Source organism: Phodopus roborovskii, unplaced genomic scaffold (assembly GCF_943737965.1).
Source record: "Phodopus roborovskii unplaced genomic scaffold, PHOROB, whole genome shotgun sequence".
NCBI lineage: Eukaryota > Metazoa > Chordata > Mammalia > Rodentia > Cricetidae > Phodopus > Phodopus roborovskii.
In genome coordinates this window covers 7848113-7869336 of record NW_026125391.1, presented here as the reverse complement: position 1 = coordinate 7869336, position 21224 = coordinate 7848113, and the positions used below count along the sequence as shown (strand labels likewise).

The 21224-nt window shown below is 40.2% G+C and overlaps 1 protein-coding gene across 1 annotated transcript; it reads right to left on the bottom strand.

Annotated features, from left to right (window-relative positions):
- Window positions 1–1221: 1221 nt before the first annotated feature.
- On the bottom strand, window positions 1222–20734 carry Ifrd1 (interferon related developmental regulator 1). The gene is made up of 12 exons (XM_051175073.1): window positions 20432–20734; window positions 15079–15183; window positions 14850–14934; window positions 13930–14054; window positions 12059–12216; window positions 11371–11421; window positions 11110–11288; window positions 10515–10623; window positions 4845–4979; window positions 2389–2517; window positions 1997–2092; window positions 1222–1556 (listed from the first exon to the last, which is right to left on the bottom strand). Exons 1-12 carry the CDS (start codon window positions 20511–20513, stop codon window positions 1467–1469), a joined length of 1344 nt encoding a protein of 447 aa, XP_051031030.1. The 5' UTR covers window positions 20514–20734; the 3' UTR covers window positions 1222–1466.
- Between the last annotated feature and the right edge of the window lie 490 nt (window positions 20735–21224).

Here is a 21224-nt window from a genome sequence, read left to right as displayed (position 1 = left end):
AGTTTACAGGGAGAGAAAGAAACGTCGTAAGCCTTGAAGTAAACTCTGTTGTACTATGATAAAAGCTCATTAAAACACATTAACAGGGCTGTTGAGTAAAATGCTTGCCTGATTTGGATACTCAGAACCCACAAATCAAACTGGCCAGTCTCAGTAGTGGAGAGGTAGAGAGATAGGATCCCTGATTTCAGAAAAAGATGGAAGGATTGTAAGGAATAACACTCATGTACACAAATGCGAGGGGGGGGGGGTGTGTGAAGACACATAAAGCATACATATGCACAGAACTGGAAATGTAGTGAACGAAATCCATTGAAAATGGTTCCCAGGCCGGGACTCTAGCCTACTTGGAATGAAAGTGACAACATACCACCACCACGCTCTGGATTCCAGTGTTCCCCACTGTGCTCTGAGGGTTGAACTGCGAGCCACAAACCAGGTTTCCACCTACAAGTATCAGACCTTCCAGTTTGTTGAGGACACAGAACAGTAACATGGGAGAAACACCTTAAGTGACGTGCTTCCTAGGCCCACCCTCAGCATCAAGGAAATAAGTTCACGCACCCAACTGCATACATACATGGAAGAACAGGTTATGCACTCAAAAAAACGCTTAAGATGCCAGGTAGGGGCAACAAGGCAGGATCTTTGAAGGTGGCTAACCTAAGTCTGACTATGTATAATGCTACATTTCTTCATCTCAATGTCTGAGTCCTTAAGCCTTTGTCTCCTTTTGTTTCCAAATACAGAGAGAGCTGTCTCACTCCCTGCTGCCTAGCTTGACTCATTCTGTCAGTCATTAACAGTGTTTCTTCTATTAAGAAAGAAGCACTTTCAGTGGGAAGACCTTCATTCCCAAGAGGAAAGCACACACAGCATGTCCTGCTCCTGGCTATTAGGGATAAAGGTTGGCAGCCTTCCTTGCATGAGCTAATTATAACATGAATCCTCAAGGTCTGAACACAAGGGCTTGAACACAGCGCAGAATAACACCCTTTGATGAGCCCACTGACACAATTAAAATAGTGACCACCTTCCACTTAAACTTAATACAATAGCTTGAGGAATGCATTCCCCCAAATTATCTATGTGTCAAGTGAAGTACCCTGTTTGTGTGTATCATTATAATCTTTGAGTACTCCCAACACAGTGTAAACAAGTTAACCTTTGACTGCTAATTTTTCTTACTACAAAATACCATCTTCTGCTCACTACACAGAATATGACCAAACATCATAAACACTTTATTTGTGGATTCCAATTATTTTTACAGAGATATTGAATAAACAGAACTCATTCATTTGTAACACTATACATTAAATTAAAATATAATTCACCCCTACATCAAAAATTATCTAAATTTACCTCAAAGATAAAAAAACTGTCTCTAAAAGCTTATATACATTAGAAGTAGCAAAAATAATAATAAAGGAAGAAATTAGAAAACAGCCATCAAATGTAGACGTCTAGAAGAATTCTCCAACATCTGCTCTCTTATCTCGGCATTTGCTTCGAGCTTTTGTTCGAGCTTTGAAAGCTGCAGAATTATATAAATGCTGAAATGAAAAAGAAAAATATACAAAGATCAAGAAGGCAAGATACTCGTATAAAAAAAGAAAACAAACTAGGGGGAAGAGATAAAAAAAATCACAAAGAAACTAAACAGGTAACAGGTGTACATCAACCTGGGTCATAATAAAGTACACTAAAATTCTGTTATATAATGTCACCTCAATAAAAAGCCAAACTACACTTAATAATTTTTGAAATGGTAAAAAAGGAAATGATGCCAGTCACTACTTCATGCTATACACACTTTTCTGTAAAATAAGCCTGGATCTATTACCCAGTGCAAAAGAAACATGCAAATGTTCCCATCACCAGTCAGAGTAAGAGTTTTTGTTCCACTTCTCTTCAAAAGCAAACTCTTATGACCTGAAGAGAAACCAGACTAGCTATGCATTTAGTTCTATTAAAAAACAAAAACAAAACCCACCCTTTCAAAACGAGAAATCTTCATGGTCTTAAGTGTTGCAGCATCAAGCATCACAGTGGGCCCAAGCTCAAATACATTGCGAAGGAATTCATTTGTCTAAAATAAACAGAAAAAGAGGTGAAATCCAAGTACCTATTTCACTACACAACAGTGAATCAACTACGACATGGTTAACTCTAAGAAGCCGAGTTCTGTTTTCTCAGTATGAAAGCAGTGTTTTCTAATGTCCCAAGTCCTAAGAAACTTCCTAACACTGTGTGCTTTCAGAGCACCCATCCTGCTCCAGCAGACTTTGACTGCTTTCTCGTGCCTGGACATTAGCTAACTTCACAAGCTAAGCCAGTCCCGGTGACTCCACCCTGATTCTCAATTAAAGCAAAGATGTTACTCACCTGCAAATGGTACTGCATCCCTGATCCAAGAACCTCCTTAAAGGTGTCATAGGTATGTTTTTTGACCCAGCTATCAATATACATGCGTTCAGGACCAAACTTAACAGTTTCTGTTGGAAAATCCCGTTCCTATACAACAGAAGAGCCAAAATTATCACATGCCCTAAAATGACCCAAACACAATTTCTACCTTAAAAAAATGAGATGAAGGGAACAGTATTTGAAACTGGTACTTCTCTAACAAAGATGTGGTCAGACTAGTAATTACTGTCCCAAATGCAACAGGATGGGAACCCTTGGAACGGTATAAACTTGATGACACAACTCATATATTAATAACATAGTCACACGCTTTTGAGTATCTTAAAACTTCAAAAGCACTTAGGAAATGTGACGAAAAAGGTCAAGTGTTTGTACTGGTCTAGGATGGGAGGAGAAGCTACCAAACAGAAAGAAATGTACTGGAGTGAACTGATGGGCTACTGGGTTAAACAGACCATGTAAAAGCAGAGAACAAGCAAGCAGGAGTTCCAAGAAAATTCAGTGGGGTTTATTAAGAAAATGAAGCCAGGCACAGCAACACACACCTAGAATCCAGGAAGCCTGAAGTAAGGCAGAGTTTAGTCACAGCCTGGGTAAGATGTAAGGATGGAGGGGGAAGGAAGGGGAGAGAAGAGCATGTGTGCAACTGTGTGTAGCAGATGACTGTAGGCTTTCAGGGGCAGGCTGACTCTGCCAGAACATCATTTCACCATTTCTGAAGTAAAGCCAGGGAGCTTTAACCCAAGAGAAATCGACACCACTGGGTAAATGGAAATACATAATAAGATTTCCCTATAAATAACAAAGTCACCCAAAATGGCATCAGGATACGGGGGAAATCCTGCTGTTTAATTCTTGGAAGACTTCTAAGAGCAAGCACAGAATAAAGCAGCCAACTGTCAGAGGATCATAAACACTTCACACCTATCCAGCCCCACCTCTCTAAACAGATTAAGTAGAATGAAGAAGGAACATCAATTCTATCTGGACTTATCATTTTAGCAATTAACCTCTTTGAATCTATTTTGTGACATACATAAAATGAAGCCACCAATAAGCCAGATTGTATAGGAATAAGAGAAAGCACGAAATGACATCCTGAAAGTCAAAAATAGTGACACTGTTCTTTCAACCTTCCTACATCCTGAAAGTCAAAAATAGTGACACTGTTCTTTCAACCTTCCTAGCTTCAAGCATTTAGACATGCGTGTTTACTTTAACTCATTCTTATCTCTTTCCTAACAATAGCTGAGCCTTTCTGCTTCATATTTAACAATTCCAATCCATCCTTCCCTTTTACCTCTCCCCGACACCACACACTCCACCTATGTTTCTGTGTGTATGCACACTCCAGTGTGTACAGGAGGCCAGAAACCTCATCTCACAGGGCTGCTCACTTGTACTCCACTATGTAGAGCAGGCTAGCCCATGAGCTTCCAGGGACTCTCCTGTCTCACTATTAGTGGAGTACCAGGACCACAGGCATTTGCTACCATGGGTTTTGAGGATTCGAACACAGGTGTTCACACTTTTGTAACTTTTACCCACTATGCCATCTCACCTACCCTCATTTATATTTTTGCTAGTTTTTTCATGGTTCCCTCGCCCATATTTTTTTTCACTAGTTGCTAAAACAAAACACAGAACAAAACTACAATCAGTTCCTAGCACTCCAGCTGCCAACTCTGCCCTCTTTCCTACTGTTAAAAGATACTGGGGACACATCTCTTGATCTCTTGTTCACCCCTCAACCTTGCACCCCACTCTGTCCTGACTTTTCTCCCATTGTTTCTTGGTCTAGCTTAACTTCATATATATATATATCAATTAAGTTGACTGACTCTTGAATATGCATCTGTTCTTAAAACGCCAGCCCCACAGATAATAAATAACAGGAGACTTTTACCAACAAAATCCTCTTACCAGTCAGGCTTGGGCCTTCTCCCAGAGACTGCCCTCATCCATCCCAGCTCACTTCAGTCAAGCACACTAACCCCAGCATCAGCTGACTGCCATGTGGTTTATGACCCCAGGAAGACCCTAGAAGCTCATGAAGCAGATAGTAACTTAATCACATTCACAGAACTCACTGATGGGAGGTAGAAAGTAAAGTGCCACCTCTACCACCATGGGTCTCTCTTCTCCAGTGTGGTGGTATGCAACTCCAAGCTTCACACATGTTTAGGAGCACTCTACCAAACTCTGCCCTTGATCCTCTTCAAACCTACATGAAGTGCTTTTGCTTTCCAGGAATTCTTCCCTTACACTGAAAACCCTGCTCTGGTGTTTACATGAGGAAATTATTTTGAGTGAAAATGAAAATAAAGCAACAAAATGACTCAAGATGTCAAGTTCAGCTTGGAATCACCTCATGTGAGAGTGAGCTGCTACATTCTGGCACTGTAGAAGCCTACCTCCACAGCCCTCAGGACGTCTCTGAAGACAGACCGCTGCTTTCTCTTGTCCACTTTGGCACGGTGTTTATTTCCATCTGTAGCCAGAGCCCGGAGCATCTGGGTCAAAGACTCCATGTCTTCATAAAAAAAGTCCTGACCAAGGAAAGAGATTTCATTTCATAAATTTCCCTTTTACAAAACCTTCTAGGATTAACAAAGAATGGCCTACCTCTGAAACACAACAGCTATATAAAGCAACAATTTTGCTATTTCTGGAGATTTGTATTATATCTGCAAATTAATTTTAACATCTTGCACATAACAAGATTATGCAAAAATTTAACCCCAAGACATACTACTGCAAAACAACATTCTCCTCAAGTATAAACGAGCAGCCTAGAGAAGTGCACATGCTGGGGTGTGCACAGGGCCGGGCTTCAACAGTTGAGTGAGATGGACAGAGGAGGGCCAACACTACCTGTTCTGACTACTCGATCCCAGACAACAGCCTCTCTAAGAACACAGCCACTTCTATTTTACAGGTGGAGGTATTCAGCAGCCATTTTTCAGAAGTTGTAACTTCTATTCACGGCCATTGTCTCAAACAGTAAGATATAGCAAGAAACACTGTTCAGTAATTAAATCAAAGGTAAGAAGCTACTTTAATCCCTTAGGGGGGGGTTTAAGAAGGCAGTTAAGAGCTTCTTTGCTAACCTGGGGATATTTGTTTCTTTACTTGGGGTGTTTTTCATTTTTGCGCTCCATTTTACAACCATATTAAAAACATTTACAAGATGATTCAACTCACTGAATGCCAAGATCTAAGCCAACAATTTTTTTTTTTTGTGTGTATGGTTCTTCGAGACAGGGTTTCTCTGTATTGCTTTGGAGGTTGTCCCAGACAAAACTCATTGTATAGACCAGGCTGGCCTCGAACTCAGAGATCTGCCTACCTCTGTCTCCTGAGTGCTGGGATTAAAGGCATGCATGAGCCACCAACACCCAGCAACCAAGAATTCTCATAAAAGCCAGATGACTAATCACAAATTCTAGTTGTTTTGTTATTTATGTTTCCAACAGATGCAAAATCATTTAACCATTAACATAAGCAGTTCTAATTCTGAACAGTTTTCAAATCATATATATATATATACACATATATACATATGTATACACACACACACCATCAATGAATCTCAGTTTCAGTATGATTTCTTTTACTGTCTAAAATAATGATATACAACTTGATATACAAGTTGTAGAAAACAACTTGAAGTCAATTCGATCTTTTGTCAATCTGATTTTAGTGCTGATATTTCAGATTATCTTTCAACTCTTCCTCAATCAAATGCTCCAACCAACTTATGCGTCTTACATACCACACCCACCTAAGTCAGACCAAAGTTATACTACCTTTATATTTACTCCAAAGAAATTTGATTGTATCCTAAGGTGATTATCAATTTACTTTTAAGAAGCATATAGTTCAAGGTCTTCTAGTTTCCCACCCAAAATTTTACCAACTTGTTCTCCTCTTTTTTAAAGAAATGTATGCATTTTTCAGATCTATACAGACAAGCCAAAAATCTTAAGAATCCAATACATTATCTTAATTTGATCCAAGAACTGCAAACCACTACCAGTAATTCTCAATGGTGGAAGACTAAACCTCCAAGGGACACTGCTAAACACCCTACAGCACACTAGAAGCCTTTAGACCACACATTACAAACTGTTGGCTCTTAACATGAGTAGAGCTGAGGCTGGCACACTTGGGTACAAACTGTGCAACGGAAAAAACCCAATCTAAGGACAACTGGTCAATCACTAAGCTCACAACTGTACTAAATCTTGGATATACAAATGCCTAACAAAGTTTTCATAAAGTGTGTGAACATTAAAAAAGAAAAAAAAAAAAGAAAATGCAATACATGCCCTGATGACATCCAGTCATCCAGCCTACTTCTTACAGCTTACGATATAATAACCTGCACACCCCCAGGAAGAACACAAAATGAACTCGAGACACAAACAAGTCAGCCATCACCACAACAGGGACAAAAGTCCTATGGGCACCTTAACTTCTAAGATTAAATACAACATGCATACAATATACACTGATCAATTAATCCTGAAGCACAAGTTATTATATATCAATATTCTAGGTTTAGAGGAACTGATGTAGAATTCACTTGTGGTTTCAAACAAAATACCACTCACATGTGACAGACCTATAAAGTACTAACGATACATAGGACCATGTGCAAATATCAATCTGTAAAATGGCCCTTTCTATTCTTAAAACAGCCTGTTCAACTGAACCAAATTCCTGGAATCCAGTTGCAGACAGGGAGGAGTGATGAGCAAAGGGGTCAATACCAGGCTGGAGAAACCCACAGAAACAGCTGACCTGAACAAGGGGGAGCTCATGGAGCCCAGACAGAAAGCTAAGAAACCAGCATAAGACCAACCCAGGCCCTGGGCAGTCTATGGGACCTTTGGTAGTGGAGCCAGAATGTATCCCTGGTGCACGAACAGACTTCGGACGAGGAGTGCCTAGGCCCTACCACAAACAGATTTTGATGATCCCTCATTGATGGCCTCAGCCTCTCTGGGGAGTGGATGGGGGATGGGAGTTAGTGGGGAGCATGGGAGGATGGGGGGTGGACTGGGATTGATATGTAAATTAAAAAAAAAAAAAAGAAAACCCTGTTCAGTCTAACACAATCTAAATACAGGAAGTGGCCAGAATAACAAAATACCCCATTTCAAAAGGGGAATGGAATTAGAGCAAAATGAAATTGTAAGAAACTTTGGAAGAATATAGGCAGGCCCAGGGCAAAAGTTTACTACCAGCAAATGGAACTCCCAACTGGTATTTTGGTATGGAAATCACATCAACACAAACTATAAAAATGAAGCCTCAGACATCTGCCTAAATTTTCCCAGATAAAAAAACAGAGTCTGGGTGTAGTTTAATGGCAAACACCTTTCTAGCATGCATAGGGCCCTGAGCTTGACCCCTTACACTGAAGGAAAGAATGAAGCAAAGGTCATCTAGGAAGCCTACATTAAAATAGAATTTGAGGGACTGGAGAGATGGCTCAGAGGCTAAGAGCACTGGCTGCTCTTCCAGAGATCCTGAGTTCAGTTCCCAATAACCTCGGAATGGCTTCACAATCACCTAGAATGAGATCTGGTGTACTCTTCTGGCAAACAGGCATAAAATAGAATTTGATCCCTCCTTGATTCTCCAAAGAGGTAAGCATGATGTCTAGAATGGTTTTACCCTACATATGACTATGTTTTTAACCTCCACTGAGACAGAACACTTTGTCAAGGATAAGTCTGACTCACAAGCCATACAAAGAAACATGTCAAGCTGCTCTTTCCAAGAAGAGTTCCCAAGAGCTTTTCGCCTTTGGGTTAACCTTCTGACTCACTCTGTGTTGTAGTGTCTCCACTGTCAGGTGAAGTGGAAATGAGCAAGAAAAACTGGGGAATCCTTCAAGCTGACCTACTTCCCTGATGCATGTTTTAAACCAGAACATCACATGCCTATGATATCCCAGTTCTTAAGATGCCACTTACTCAACTGTATGACATCATTTTTTTTTCTTTCACTTTAAAGATGAGGACACTGAGGAATAGAACCTACCCAACATCAACTAGCAAGGGTGGCAGGTAAGTGTGCCCTGGCAGCACGGCTGAGTCCATGCTACTACCCACACAGCGAGCAAGCACACAGAAAGCTAGGAGAGCATTCAAAGGAGTACTAATTCCTAATTTCAACAGTCACTAATATCTAACCGACTCATTCTTCAGTTCTAGTGAAGCCAGTTCTTTAGAGCCTGTTTCCAAAGTTCAAGCAGAATCATTGCTGCATAATTTCCAGATTAGTAACACCATAGAACAATTATGTTAGCAAAAGGTTATGAGTAATTCAATTCTACTCATTTTCTCTGCTCTAAGAATTATTTTAAATCTGCCTATGTAATTCAACCTGTTCCTAAAGTTTTTTTTTCTTCCCAGTACTGGGACTTTGCTCAATCTAAGCAATTGCTCTACCAAAGCTGTACCCATAACCTTGATTTAATTACCTTTAAAAACACTGTAACTACCCACATGTAAAAAAAAAAAGGGGGGTCTGTTTGTGACCCAATTTACTATTATTGTTCATTGATAAGTGTTTACATCATACCAAGCAAATGAGTCACAGAACAAGACATACCTGGATGGCACATGACATTTATAAAGTTTAAACAAATAAAATGTAATTTAAACTTTAACTGCATATTACTTTTAAAGTGTATTTCAGAGGGAATTATGGTAACTGTTATTTCCAGTCAGTAGAAGAAAGCAAGATTAAACCCAGGACATCTAGTGTCTTGCCTAGTTAATTAGTTGATTGCTAAATTTGAGTTCAATTTCTCACATAAGCAGGGTCCTTAGCTATTCACAGCTTTAGTTTACTTTCATTCCTAATAAATATATATATATATATATATATATATATATATATAGAGAGAGAGAGAGAGAGAGAGAGAGAGAGAGAGAGAGGGAGTGGAGGTTCCTCTGTATAGTCCTGGCTGTCCTGGAACTATGTAGACTAGGCCAGCACTGGCTAGATCCCCTACCTCTGACCCCTAGTGCTGATATTAAAGTAAAAGTGTGCCATTACACCTGGCTCAAGGCTAAGAATTTGAAGGAAAGCAAAATGGAATATATGGGGAGGGAAGGGAAGAGAGAAATGTAATTACAATTGCAAAAATAAACATTTTTTAAAAGCACACCTATTTAGTAACTCAAGGTTAAAAATAGCATCATTTAGTTACTAATTTCCCACAAATCTGGGTTTCCTTACTGAATTATTTTCATTTATTGTTATGACAATAGCAGGCTAAAAACTGTTTCTCTATTTTATTTAGATTTTTTCCTTTACTATTATGTGTATGAGTGTTTCCTTCCGTGTACATCTGTGTACCATGTGTGCCTATTGTCCACGGATGTCAGAAGAGCACATGGATTCCTTTAGAATGGAGTTACATTTGGTAGTATGTGAGGGAATGAAAATTAGAGCCTCTGAAACAAGTGCTCTTGACCTCTGAGCCATCCCCCAACCTGTTCCTTATCTTAAGAGAGCCAGCACATTCCATGAATTAGTCACCTTTCCAGTGGCAACAAAGATTATGATTTAGTGTTATCAAATATCTCAGAATGCCCAAGAAAAAAGTTTTTTGATATATAGGGCTTTTGGGTGTAGTCTAACACAATACCAGCATCAGGGCCAACATTCAAATATCCTAGAGGACCCATCGACAACAATTAACATCTGCATGGGAACAGTGGGTAGGACACAAAGCCCACACAATCTCAAAAAACAATGCTAAGTAATAGCAAAATTTATCTTAGGCCGAATCTATGCTAATTACATTATATAATGCATCACATGCCTGAAGTACTGTTAATGAATCAAGTTATTTGTGAATAGTACACCATTCCCTAACTTCAGTTTTACAGATAGCAAGTAAGTTTCTGCCAGCCCTACCAGGTAATGCTCTCAAACCAATCAATGGCAAGCAAGTTCTCAAGTCATCAGTCTATAGATTTATTTTCCAATTCCTAACTGTGACAATGACAGTAGAGGAATGGTCCTTGTATGTCTCCTCCTGCCAATTAGATACTCACACTCTCCATTCCTCTGGCCAATTCAAACAGAAGTGCCAAAGATTCGCCAGCAGCAATTCTCATGTTTACATCATCAGAAGAAAGGAGGTTGGGAAGTTTATGGAAATGCCTAGAAAATAGTCATTACTTTATGAGTACAACCAGTTATGTCAATTAAATGGCTTATTGGTCTTTAATTAAAAAAAAAAAAAAAGAAAGAAAGAAAACTAAACAGGGGTTGAAAACTGGTTCAAGTCATTTAAGAGCACTTGCTGTTCTTGCAGGACTCAAACTTGGTCCCAGCATCCACTCCAGTTCCTCAGCATCTGACAGCCTCTACTGTGAGCACCTGCACTCAGGTGATACACACACACACACACACACACACACACACACACACAAGAATCTTCTTTAAAAATGAAACTAGCACTGGCTGCTCTTTCAGGGGACCCTAGTTCAATTCCATGCACAAACATGATGACACTCAACCACCTCCAGGTCTAGGGAATCTGAAGTTCTTCTGGCCTCCGGAGAGACTGCACTCACATGGTGCACAGACATACACACAGACACCCATACACCTAAGGTAATTACAAAAAGAAAAAGAAATACATACAGCTCCAGCTTTTTCTTCAGTTCACTGATTGGGCATATGGTTAGTAACAATGTCCACGCAAGAAGGGAGCTGGTGTGTAGCACTGTAATAGGGGTGCTGCAGATGACACTAGTGTCTTTCTCTTTAACACAGGACTTGGTGAAGAGATTTTCCAAGCATTCCAAAGCTGAATACAGCTCCTAACAGAAAATGTAAAGTAAGTCTTCAAATATCAATCAAAAATTAACAGCACAAATTAGAATTAAAGATTACTCTGCTTACAGTGATGTCATCTGATGCAATAAAACAGCACACCCCAAAGCAAGTTGCACACTGGGAAATAAAAAAGGAAAGATATTAATGACTTATTTTACTACTTATCTGCTTTTTAAAAATCAATGGAAAATTTTTCTCAACTACTTCCCTGCATTAGGTCCCACACATGTTATAAGGAGAATGGCAAAGAAAGAATAGTGAACTAAAAATCGGGACAAGAGGGTTTTAGTCCAAGCTCTGCTATCAACTTTGCAAGACAACTTTAGGAAAGTGACTGTTCCTCGTGGGTCTTCCTCTTTACTAATCCATCAAACTAGAGGAATAGAGCACACAGATCAGCTTCCAGGAAGCAGAAACCAGGAAAGTTCAAGTAGTTCCCACTAGAGAACTGGAAGCATGCTCAGACCCTGAGACAAATTAAGGACCTCACAGGCCAGACTTCAGAGTCCTATCTTTTCCTAAGGATGAACCCAGCAGATACAATGTCTCAACCTATCGTTTAAGCTCCAGTTATTCTGTTACTATCCTAGTAATCCAATATCTAATGTCTGTGTATAGTAAGGTAAAAAAATTGCTCAAATGGAACATTAAAGAAAATGTGTTCAATTTAACACAGAGTAAGATTATTAATTAAACCCTATTTCTTATAGTTGGGTGTCATATCTGGATAGATCTGTTCAGTTTACATACTTACAGTTTGCCTAGCCCGGATACTAGCTGTCCCATCACAAATTATTTTTTTTAGGATTGGTCCAAGAGTCTTTAAAATCTCTTCACTTTCAAATCCAGGGCCCAACTGAACACAAAGAACAGATGCTAAGGCTGCAGCTGCACGCTGCTCATCACCCTTTCCTGGAAAGTAGCAGAGATGAAAGCAAAGCAGATTTTATTTTCAGTAGACTTTTATCAAGACAGTCATTTTCAAAAATTTCAATTGTGAAGTAACATCTACATTTATGAAACTCATACTGTATTTCAGGCTTATGCCAGAAACAGACAGGTGTCACTCAAATCCTGGATCAATACTTACTAGTCTAGTCCTCCCCTTAACTATTCTGACTCTCCGAACAGATTTCCCCTCTAAAAACAGACTGGTATCCATCTTGAGGAGTACTGTACTGACTAACAAAGGCATGTGCTTCATGTTAATTTCTGCCTTCTAATTCCTGAAGGAATGCACCAATAGTGTTACAGCAGTCCTTGGATTAACCCAAACATTTCATCATGGGCATATGCAGGGTCCCCCCATTCTGATTACACTTTAACACAGTAAGGAACCAAATAAAAGATTTTTTTCTACATATAGATAAATGTAGATCATTTCTCAAAGTATATGTACTAGAGGGTTTGGGTAAACACTGAACTTAAGTTATTATTATCTATATTTTTTGAGACAGGCCCGTTAACTTGCTATGTAGACTAGCCCAGCCTCAGAGACTCTCTTGTCTGTCTCTACTAGATATATATATAGTATATATATTCTATATATTCTAATGCCAACTCTAGCTACCACTATGGGAGAAGGTATCAATTTAATTACTACACCTTAAAAAGAACTCTATCTGAAACACAGCTGGCTCTGCTTTCAACTATAGCAGTTACACAAGATTAGAGTCCTTGTTCAATGGGAGACTGGATAAAGATAAAGAGCTAATAAGCATGCTTTCACATGAAGGCAAAATGAGAAAAGACTGTTCCTCAGGAGCCATCCAATTTGATCTAAATGATTTATTGTTATTAAGGGGTCGATTTGGAGAGTTGATAATTTCAACCATATTTTAAGGAGGAGGCTCTCATTTCTGTTGCTGAGCTACTCACAAACACTTCTTACTTCCATCAAAGCAATGCTTGAAGTAGATATGAGTCACTGCACCCAGTTTTTTTGTTTTGTTTTGCCCTTTTTTTTTTTGAAGCAGGGTTTCTCTAAAAGTCCTGAACTTACTCTGTAGATCAAGCTGGCCTCAAACTCAGAGATCCACTTGTCTCTGTCTCTTAAGTGCTAGGATTAAAAGCCTGTACCCCAGTGTTTTATGTGGGTGCCAGAAACAAATATGGGTTATTAGACATGCACAGCAATCACTTTGCCTGGAGCTTGCTTTTGTTTAGGAAGGTTACTAAGATGGACTCAGGTCCTCATTCATGATTGTAAAGCAAACATTTTACCTAGTATCTCTGCAGCCTTTCCTCTTTATTCTTAGAAATGTCATCATTTACAACAGGAATTTCAGAATTCCTACTATACAGTTACAGAACTAAATATGCCAGGGATATCCTAAAAAAAGTGGTGTTATTTTAGCATATAACTTGTTTTAAGTGCAAGGGGAAAATAAGTTGTATTCTTATGATGCTTTCCCATGTTTAGAAAAACAAAGATGTCCTTTGAAATCATTCTTCAAGTTACAATCTGATACTTTCATTCCTTCCTATGCAACCTGAGAATGGCAATTACCTCTTCTGAGGTAACAAAGAACAACAATCTGTTTCTACTTTCAATTTGTTTATCAGCGAATGTCACTGCAAGAGGAGAGTCAATTCCTTATTCACTCTGCACAGGTCTGGAATTACCTTTTTTCAGACAGCGCTCAATGCTGTCAGTTAAAGTCATTCTTCTCTCTAGAACAAACTCATACAGCACTTTTGAAGACAGTGCATTTTTAACACCTTCAAGAGCTGCCTGCCTTGTCTTCGCACTGTTTAAAACATAATTGAAGAAAGAGAAAGAAGATCTGGTTAGAAGAGTGCTACAAACGAATGACTTCTAAAGACATCAGATCTCTATGCCTGTCACCAGGCTCCAAGTATCTTTCAACAATACGCTTTTTCACCCACTTCATCATCTCAACATGACAGCCTTCTACAGTGCTTTCTATAATAGCACTTCACTTTGTTAGTAGACACAACTATAAATGACTGAAATATTCTCTAGTTTCAACAAGGAAGACATGCTATAAAGTGTATATTTTAGTAAATTCACACCATTGTAATCTACTCCACCCTTTAAGCCAAGCACTTGTCATTTTGTCCATCCAGTTTCCAATTCCTGAGCTCAAATATCCTCTCACCTGTCAGCCTCCTCCATTAACTACCTGGGACCAGAGACACAAATCACCATTCACAAATCAATTCATATTATTAAAATATTATGTAAGTCTAGTACTCATGCATGCATCTTCTAGGCTTCCTCTTTCCATCTGTTTAATTTCAGAGACACCATAAAGAAAACTTGATAGTTTACAAGCCCATAACAAACTTAGTAGACAATTTAAAAGTTTGTCATTTTTAGTTGATCAACTTTTAATTCAACAAATCAACTCCAACTATCATCTAACAATCATACTACCACATTAAAAGGCCAAAGTAACATGACATTATCCAAAGTAAACAACCAAGCTTCAGAAAGTCATACTACTATTATCAAAGAGATGCATGAATTAAAAGTAACTGATTAAAATCACCCAGAATGGAAAGCTTTTAACATCTCTTACCTCTTATCAAGGGTTAGGTCAATTAATCCCTTCAATTTGTACTCTAAGTCTTCTTGAGTTCCTTCCTCATCAAGGACTTCTGGTCCTATGGATTAGAAACCAACACTGTAACATAATATGAAGGACAAAGGCAGACTGGGAAAAGGGACACTACAGATTCCATGTAAGAATCCCCCCCACCTCCACCATCTTTGTATGGCAAGTGGGAATTTACATTTAAAATTCCTACCATCCTCAGCAAAACTGGAAGGATCACTATAGCCACTGCAGTGACTCATTGTTTCAATGGATGCATCTTCATCACTGAAAGGGTGAACAGTCCGATGCGGGCCACCTGTAACATAGGAAGACAGATCAGGTTTTTCTTTGCTATATATGCAAATACTTGAAATTTCTAAAGCTTCCTTAAAAGCTGTCTAGTAATAAGTGCAAACATTTTGTAATGACATACTCACATTGCCAAAGAATGTAATGTTCCTAAAATATATGGATGCACCTCATCTGAACTTCAGGCCAGCAATTTTATAAATGCTATTTGCCAATCACCTAACACAATTTAGTGAGATGAAAATTCCTTCCCAAACTACTTCAAATCATAAACAAAATGAAAACAGATTTAAAGAGTATTATGCTTTAGATCATCATAAGGCAATTATATTTCCCAATTAGAATAACTACCTTTAGTAAATATTAACTGTTAAATATTAGGAAGTTTCTTATTTGATGTTACAAAAGCTTGGTCAAATTAAATTGCTTCCCTTACTCCATACCCCCGTTAAGTCAGGGTCTCACTGTGTAGCCTGGGCTAGCTTGGAACTCACTATATAGGCAAGGCTAGCCTTAAATCACAGCAATCCTCCTACTTCACTCTCCTGAGTACTGAGATTACAGGCATGTGGAGCAATGAATACATAATTTAAGATAAAATTACATTGTGGGGAAGAAGGCATGTGTCATATGTAATGTGGAGCTGTGAGATCTCAATCTTGGGTGTCCAACCTTGGCTTCCACCTTGTTTGAGGCAGGGTCTCAATACTGATGTCTGACACTGTGTACAGCAGTTCTCCTACCTCCATCCCTCCACAGGAACACTGGAATTACAGATATGTACTATCTCCTAGCTTTATATTTGAAGATTTCATGTCTGCAAAACTGTTACCCACCGAGCCAGCTGCCTATTAAATAAATTACCTTAAAAAAAAAAAAAGGGGGGGAACAAAGGCTGTGGTTACATACACTTCTATTACTTAGAAGATAAAGGAAGAGGCAAAGGTCTCTGAGTTTGAGGCTAGTCTGGTCTACATAGGGCTGGAGTTCCAGGCCAGCCAGGGTTATATACAGTGAGACCCTGGCAAGCAAAGCTCAGATAAGAGATTTCAACTACATCCAAGAGTTTAAAAATACGCCAGGCAGTGATGGTACACACCTTTAATCCCAGCAGTCTCCAAAGTACTAAACAAAAAACTACCAATACTATTGCAAAAAAAAAAAAGAAAAGAAATTTAACTAGCATTATTTTCAACTTTATTAAAGAATAAATTCATAATTAAGGGATCTCACATTAACTTAAAAATTATGAAATTATGAATTCCTTTGAGTCCTGAGTCTCAAGTTCTGACCATCAAGTGTTCACAGGGTAGCCTGATTTACCTGAATTCAATTTCCTTTTACTAGTAAAATCAAAGACAACATCAAATATTATGTCCCTATAATACCTGGTGCTTTTTAATATGTAAGAGTACACTCTGCAGGAAAGCTGCTAAGATTATCACCTGGGCAGAGTACAAAAAGAGGAACATAAACTATACAACAGAGGTCAATTTCACTCACCAACTTATACCTAACCTCTTCCTTTGGTACTTACTATGTACAGACCTTATTTATTTACTTTTATGTAAACTAATTAATTTACATCTATTTGCAATCATGCAAAAAATATATTTTGACACAGAACATACCAAAACAAAATTATATCATTCAGGAATATAGCAATTAGTATGTTCTATACTCCAAATTTAGGAAGTGTTCTACTGATAAAAGATGTTAAGTATTGTTATTATGCAATTATGACTATGTATGATATACTGTTGTAACAGTATATCCTCTAGATGCATACAATCTTTGCCAGTTCCTGGCACTTGGTTCTGTAGACTAGGCTGGTATTGAACTCAGAGATCTGTCTATCTCTGTGTGCCCTACCACCCATCCTATTAACAAATAATCGTTATTAATACTTAAACCTCAGGTGTGAATAACAAATTCCTCAAAAAAAAAAAAAAAGCCCCTATATGTTTTTCCTTTAAAATGCCTTTTATTTACTACTTTATTTTTATTTACTTTATTTACTTGATTTCAGTTTTTGGTGACCCAGTCTGGACTCTGCAAGCCAACCACTATATTACCCAAATAAGCCCTCAACTCCTGCCAATCTTCCTGCCATCTGAGCCTCTCAAATCCTAGGATTAATGGGTTAAGTTTATTTTTTAAATCCTCTAAAATGTTAAGCCTGTTAAGAGTTGGACTAATTTGCTTTTAAATAAGGGTTGCTTTTTTTTTTTTAAAACCAATGCAGAGAAGTTAGCAAAATTTTCAATTAACAGGTGACCTTGAAATCTGCTTGCCTAATGCCAAAGTAACTTGAGTCAACATGGGAAAGCACAGAGAATAGGTGAAGAAAGATGCCAAAAGTTCTTAATCATAGTACTTAGGAGAAAAATAAATACCAGCTATTTCTAGGTTTTCCTCATGACAAATTATGCTAACAACTGAATATATTCTGAATAATCTTACCATATTTACATACAAGCCAATGCCATTTTAAAATTGTTTGCATTTGGCCTGTTTTTATGAGGATTCTGACAAGGCTTTAAGCTCCTGTCTCCTAAACTAGTTTAGCTTCTTCTTGACTTGAGAAGGGGGGTTTGAAAAAGGAAGAGTTGGCAAAATGGCTCGGCAGAAAAGGTGCCTGCTGCCAAGCCTGTCTGCCCAAGTTCATGGATCCCTGCAACCCACACAAAGAGGTGTCCTCTGAACTCTACATTGGCACCTTGCTGTGTTCATAACACACACAAATAAATAAATGTATTTCTAAAGCAAGGACACTCATCTTGTCAGAATGTCTGACATCTAGGTCAAACTTACCCTGTAATCTTATAATCCAGGTGTCAATAATGAGTTGGCATGCTAGACATTAAATCTCAAATGCTTATTATCCAACTTTTTTTTTCTTTTTTTAGTTTGTTTTCTTTTTTTTGTTTTTTGTTTTTGTTTTTTTTTTTTTTTTTTTTTTTTTTTTGAGGCAGGTTTTCTCTGAAGCTTTTGGAGCCTATCTTGGAACTCACAAGAGATCAGCCTGCCTCTGCCTCCCAAGTGCTGTGAGTAAAGGCACACACAACCAGCACCCATCAACTTTTGCTTTTTCTTAAGACCCCTGTATTTAATGCTAAATCTTGTGGGTTTACATCTTCAATCCCTGCAATCAGAAGGCCGGAGGAGACCAACTCATGCTACATTGAATTCCAGAATGCTACATTGAATTCCAGATCAGGCTACTGTCTGACTCCCTTTAAAAAAAGAAAAACAAAAACCAACTCCTCAAATCAGAACAGTGCTTACTGCATAAATACACATGTATGCAGTCGATTTTCTTGGTTTCTTAAAAAAGGAGAACATACATACAAACCTACAAACCTAACTAACTGAAAAGCTGACAACCTCTTTGGCTGTATAGGAAATTCAATTAAGTCATACTTGTTCTGTCATCCAATCATCAATAGGAAAAGTGGTTTCTAAGCAACATTTATGATAATTCCCATTCTCTGACTCAACTATTTACTAAGTAAAAAATACATGTGACTAAGGTAAAAAATTACACAGAAGTATTCTCATCCAGTTTCCAGTTCCACTTTTATGGCAACAATGTCAAACCTTACAGTTTTTACAAACAAATCAACTACTTTCCATTTGTTTATAGATAAGAGATTTAAAAAAAAATAAAGTTCAGTGAGGAGAATTTAAAGACAGCTATGATGAAGTCTGATGACAGGTCAAAGAAGCCCTAGGGAAAATATGTCCTAAGAAAGGAAGGATGCTTAGCAGGAACTGCAGAAAGAGAGGGCAGATGTAAGGCAGAGGTCTCATTTTCAAAATGTCAGTGTTTCTCCATTATTTTGGTTTTTTTAAACTCCATTATTTCTTTTAAACGGTAAATTTAACAAAACTAGTAAGACTCTTCCAGAAAGAGCTCAAGAATTTATTCAGAAGGGAAAGCTTAACCAGTGGTGAGCAGTATCCTCGACTCAACCATAACTAGATTAAGTGAACAGTGTCTCATAACTTCACGTGAATTTCACGATGCATTCAGAAAAAAAGATCTAAAGAAAAAAAATCTGTATTTGTAATAATCTATCTCAATCATCGTTTAATGCATAATCATGAGCGTTGTCTTCTCCAAGCCCTGTAGAACACCTTTTTGCGATGCCAGTTTCTAATATTTAACTGGCCATTTACTGTTCTAATGAACAAAGGCACAGCATTCGAATAATCAAAAAAGTAGCAGCTATGTCACCAAACACCTAATGGCTATTTCTTTGGTGTAAAACGTCTTCGGGTATTACAATATTGAACTCCATAATCTTAATGAGGTGACTACCAAGTTTAATACTGCTCTACTGGTGTTTTGTGTGTTGTCTTGTAGAAGAGACCTTAGGCTGCAGTCACTTTTTCTTTTTTAACCATGTTAAGTAAGTAGAGAGCCATACATTCGGTTCAACAATTACAATTATCCCTACAGGGAAAAGCTTCCACTTGACATGAAAGATTTAAAAAAAAAAAAAAAAAACCCACTATCCCTAACTTTCAGCCAATTGTAGCCCCGGCTTCTCACCCATCTCTACCACTGCATGGAACCTATAGAATGCAGCACAAAGGAGAACGCGGTCGCCTAGGCTGGTGGCACAAGGGCTTGAGGAGGCTCCTGGTTCCTGCAGGTACAGGGTTAGGCGTGGGAGCCACGCTTGGGGTGGGGGGGTGGCCTCGGCTTCTGACGCCTCCACCCCGCCTAGCGGACACGCGGGACGCGCAGGGAGGCGGCGGGATGGAAGCCACTCGCACCTCTGCGTCACCCCGGCCGCATCGCGCAAAGCCCAGGCCGCGTGACACAAAAGCCGGTCCAACCCCGCCGGACGTTTGGCACTCCCGAGAACTCCATGTTGGAGCGGCCAACGCCGGCAAGCCACCGGCGCTCGCTCGCCCCATTGCCAGTCCGGTGTTAGACCGGACAGAAAGCAGGGCTCCAAGGAAGAGCGCCAAATCACCCTTATTCTATCTAATCCTAACTCCGGCCTTGGGGCCCCCTTCTCCCCGCCCCCAGGGCCGGTGCCCCAGTACGGCTCCCGCGTGCCAGCCCGAGTCGCGCGAGCGCGGCGCCCCAGGGCATGATGGGAACTGCAGTTCGGTCGCACCACGCGATAGGTAGCCGCGGGCGCCCGGAGCCAAGACCAGACTACAAGTCCCGCCGCGCCCCAGGCCGGAGCCTCCCATCCGGCCAGCCCGCCAGCTGTCGGCGCGGGGAAGCCCCTCACCTGCCGTGGCCGCCGACGTTGCTGCCCCGGAGCCGCCGCCGCCCCCGCGGTGGGGGGCGTTCCGCCTCTTGTTCTTCGGCATCGTGGGCCGCCCGGTGCCGCCTACACTTGGGAGCTCAGCGAGGATCAGCCGATGGAGCTGCACTGTCTACTCGTGCGTCTGTGCGGCGGGCGGCTGAGAGGCGAGTCTCGGGCTAACAAGAGAGGCGAGGAGCGGCGCGGGTGAGAGGCGGCAGCAGCGGCAGCAGAAATCCCCGTGAAGAGCTGCGAGCGGAAACGATACATGTTTCTCTCTAGCGCGGGAGCGAAGGCGGGGTGGGCCAGACCACAACGCCTTAAATAGCCAGACGGCTGCTTGTCGTCACCATGCGTGGGCGGGCCTGCATCGCCCGCTGGCCAATCGCTGCAGATCTCCCCACCGGCGTCCACTGGGGCGGTGCCTGCATTCGGACTCCTATTCCCAGAACTCCATTCCGCACTCGGAGCCGGAGCTACTAGGCCTTGGGGCCGCGCGGAGCATTGGGAAATGTAGTAGGCAAGAGGGCGCGGCCTCCTCGTGGCTCCTCCCACTCCGATTGCGTCGTGACCGGTCCCTGCGAGGCATCCGCCCTGGGACTTAACCGGGTAGTCACCGCGATGAGCCATGCTGCAACTATGCAGCGTGACGAGCGTCAGCCTGGAAGATTTCGTGTAATAACCTTTCTCCTACTAACATGAGGCCTCTGCCCAAGCACAACCATACCCCTCCTGTGGTTTTAGGGACTTGTGCTCTCCACCCTGCCAAAAAAAGCCG

Excerpts from the sequence above, each read along its gene's own strand:
- Ifrd1 (XM_051175073.1), bottom strand. The coding sequence starts at position 20,513 with ATGCCGAAGAACAAGAGGCGGAACGCCCCCCACCGCGGGGGCGGCGGC. Across the intron at positions 11,289-11,370 it reads TTGCATCAGATGACATCACT|GAGCTGTATTCAGCTTTGGA; the intron begins GTAAGCAGAGTA and ends ATTTTCTGTTAG. Across the intron at positions 2,093-2,388 it reads GGATGCAGTACCATTTGCAG|ACAAATGAATTCCTTCGCAA; the intron begins GTGAGTAACATC and ends TGTTTATTTTAG.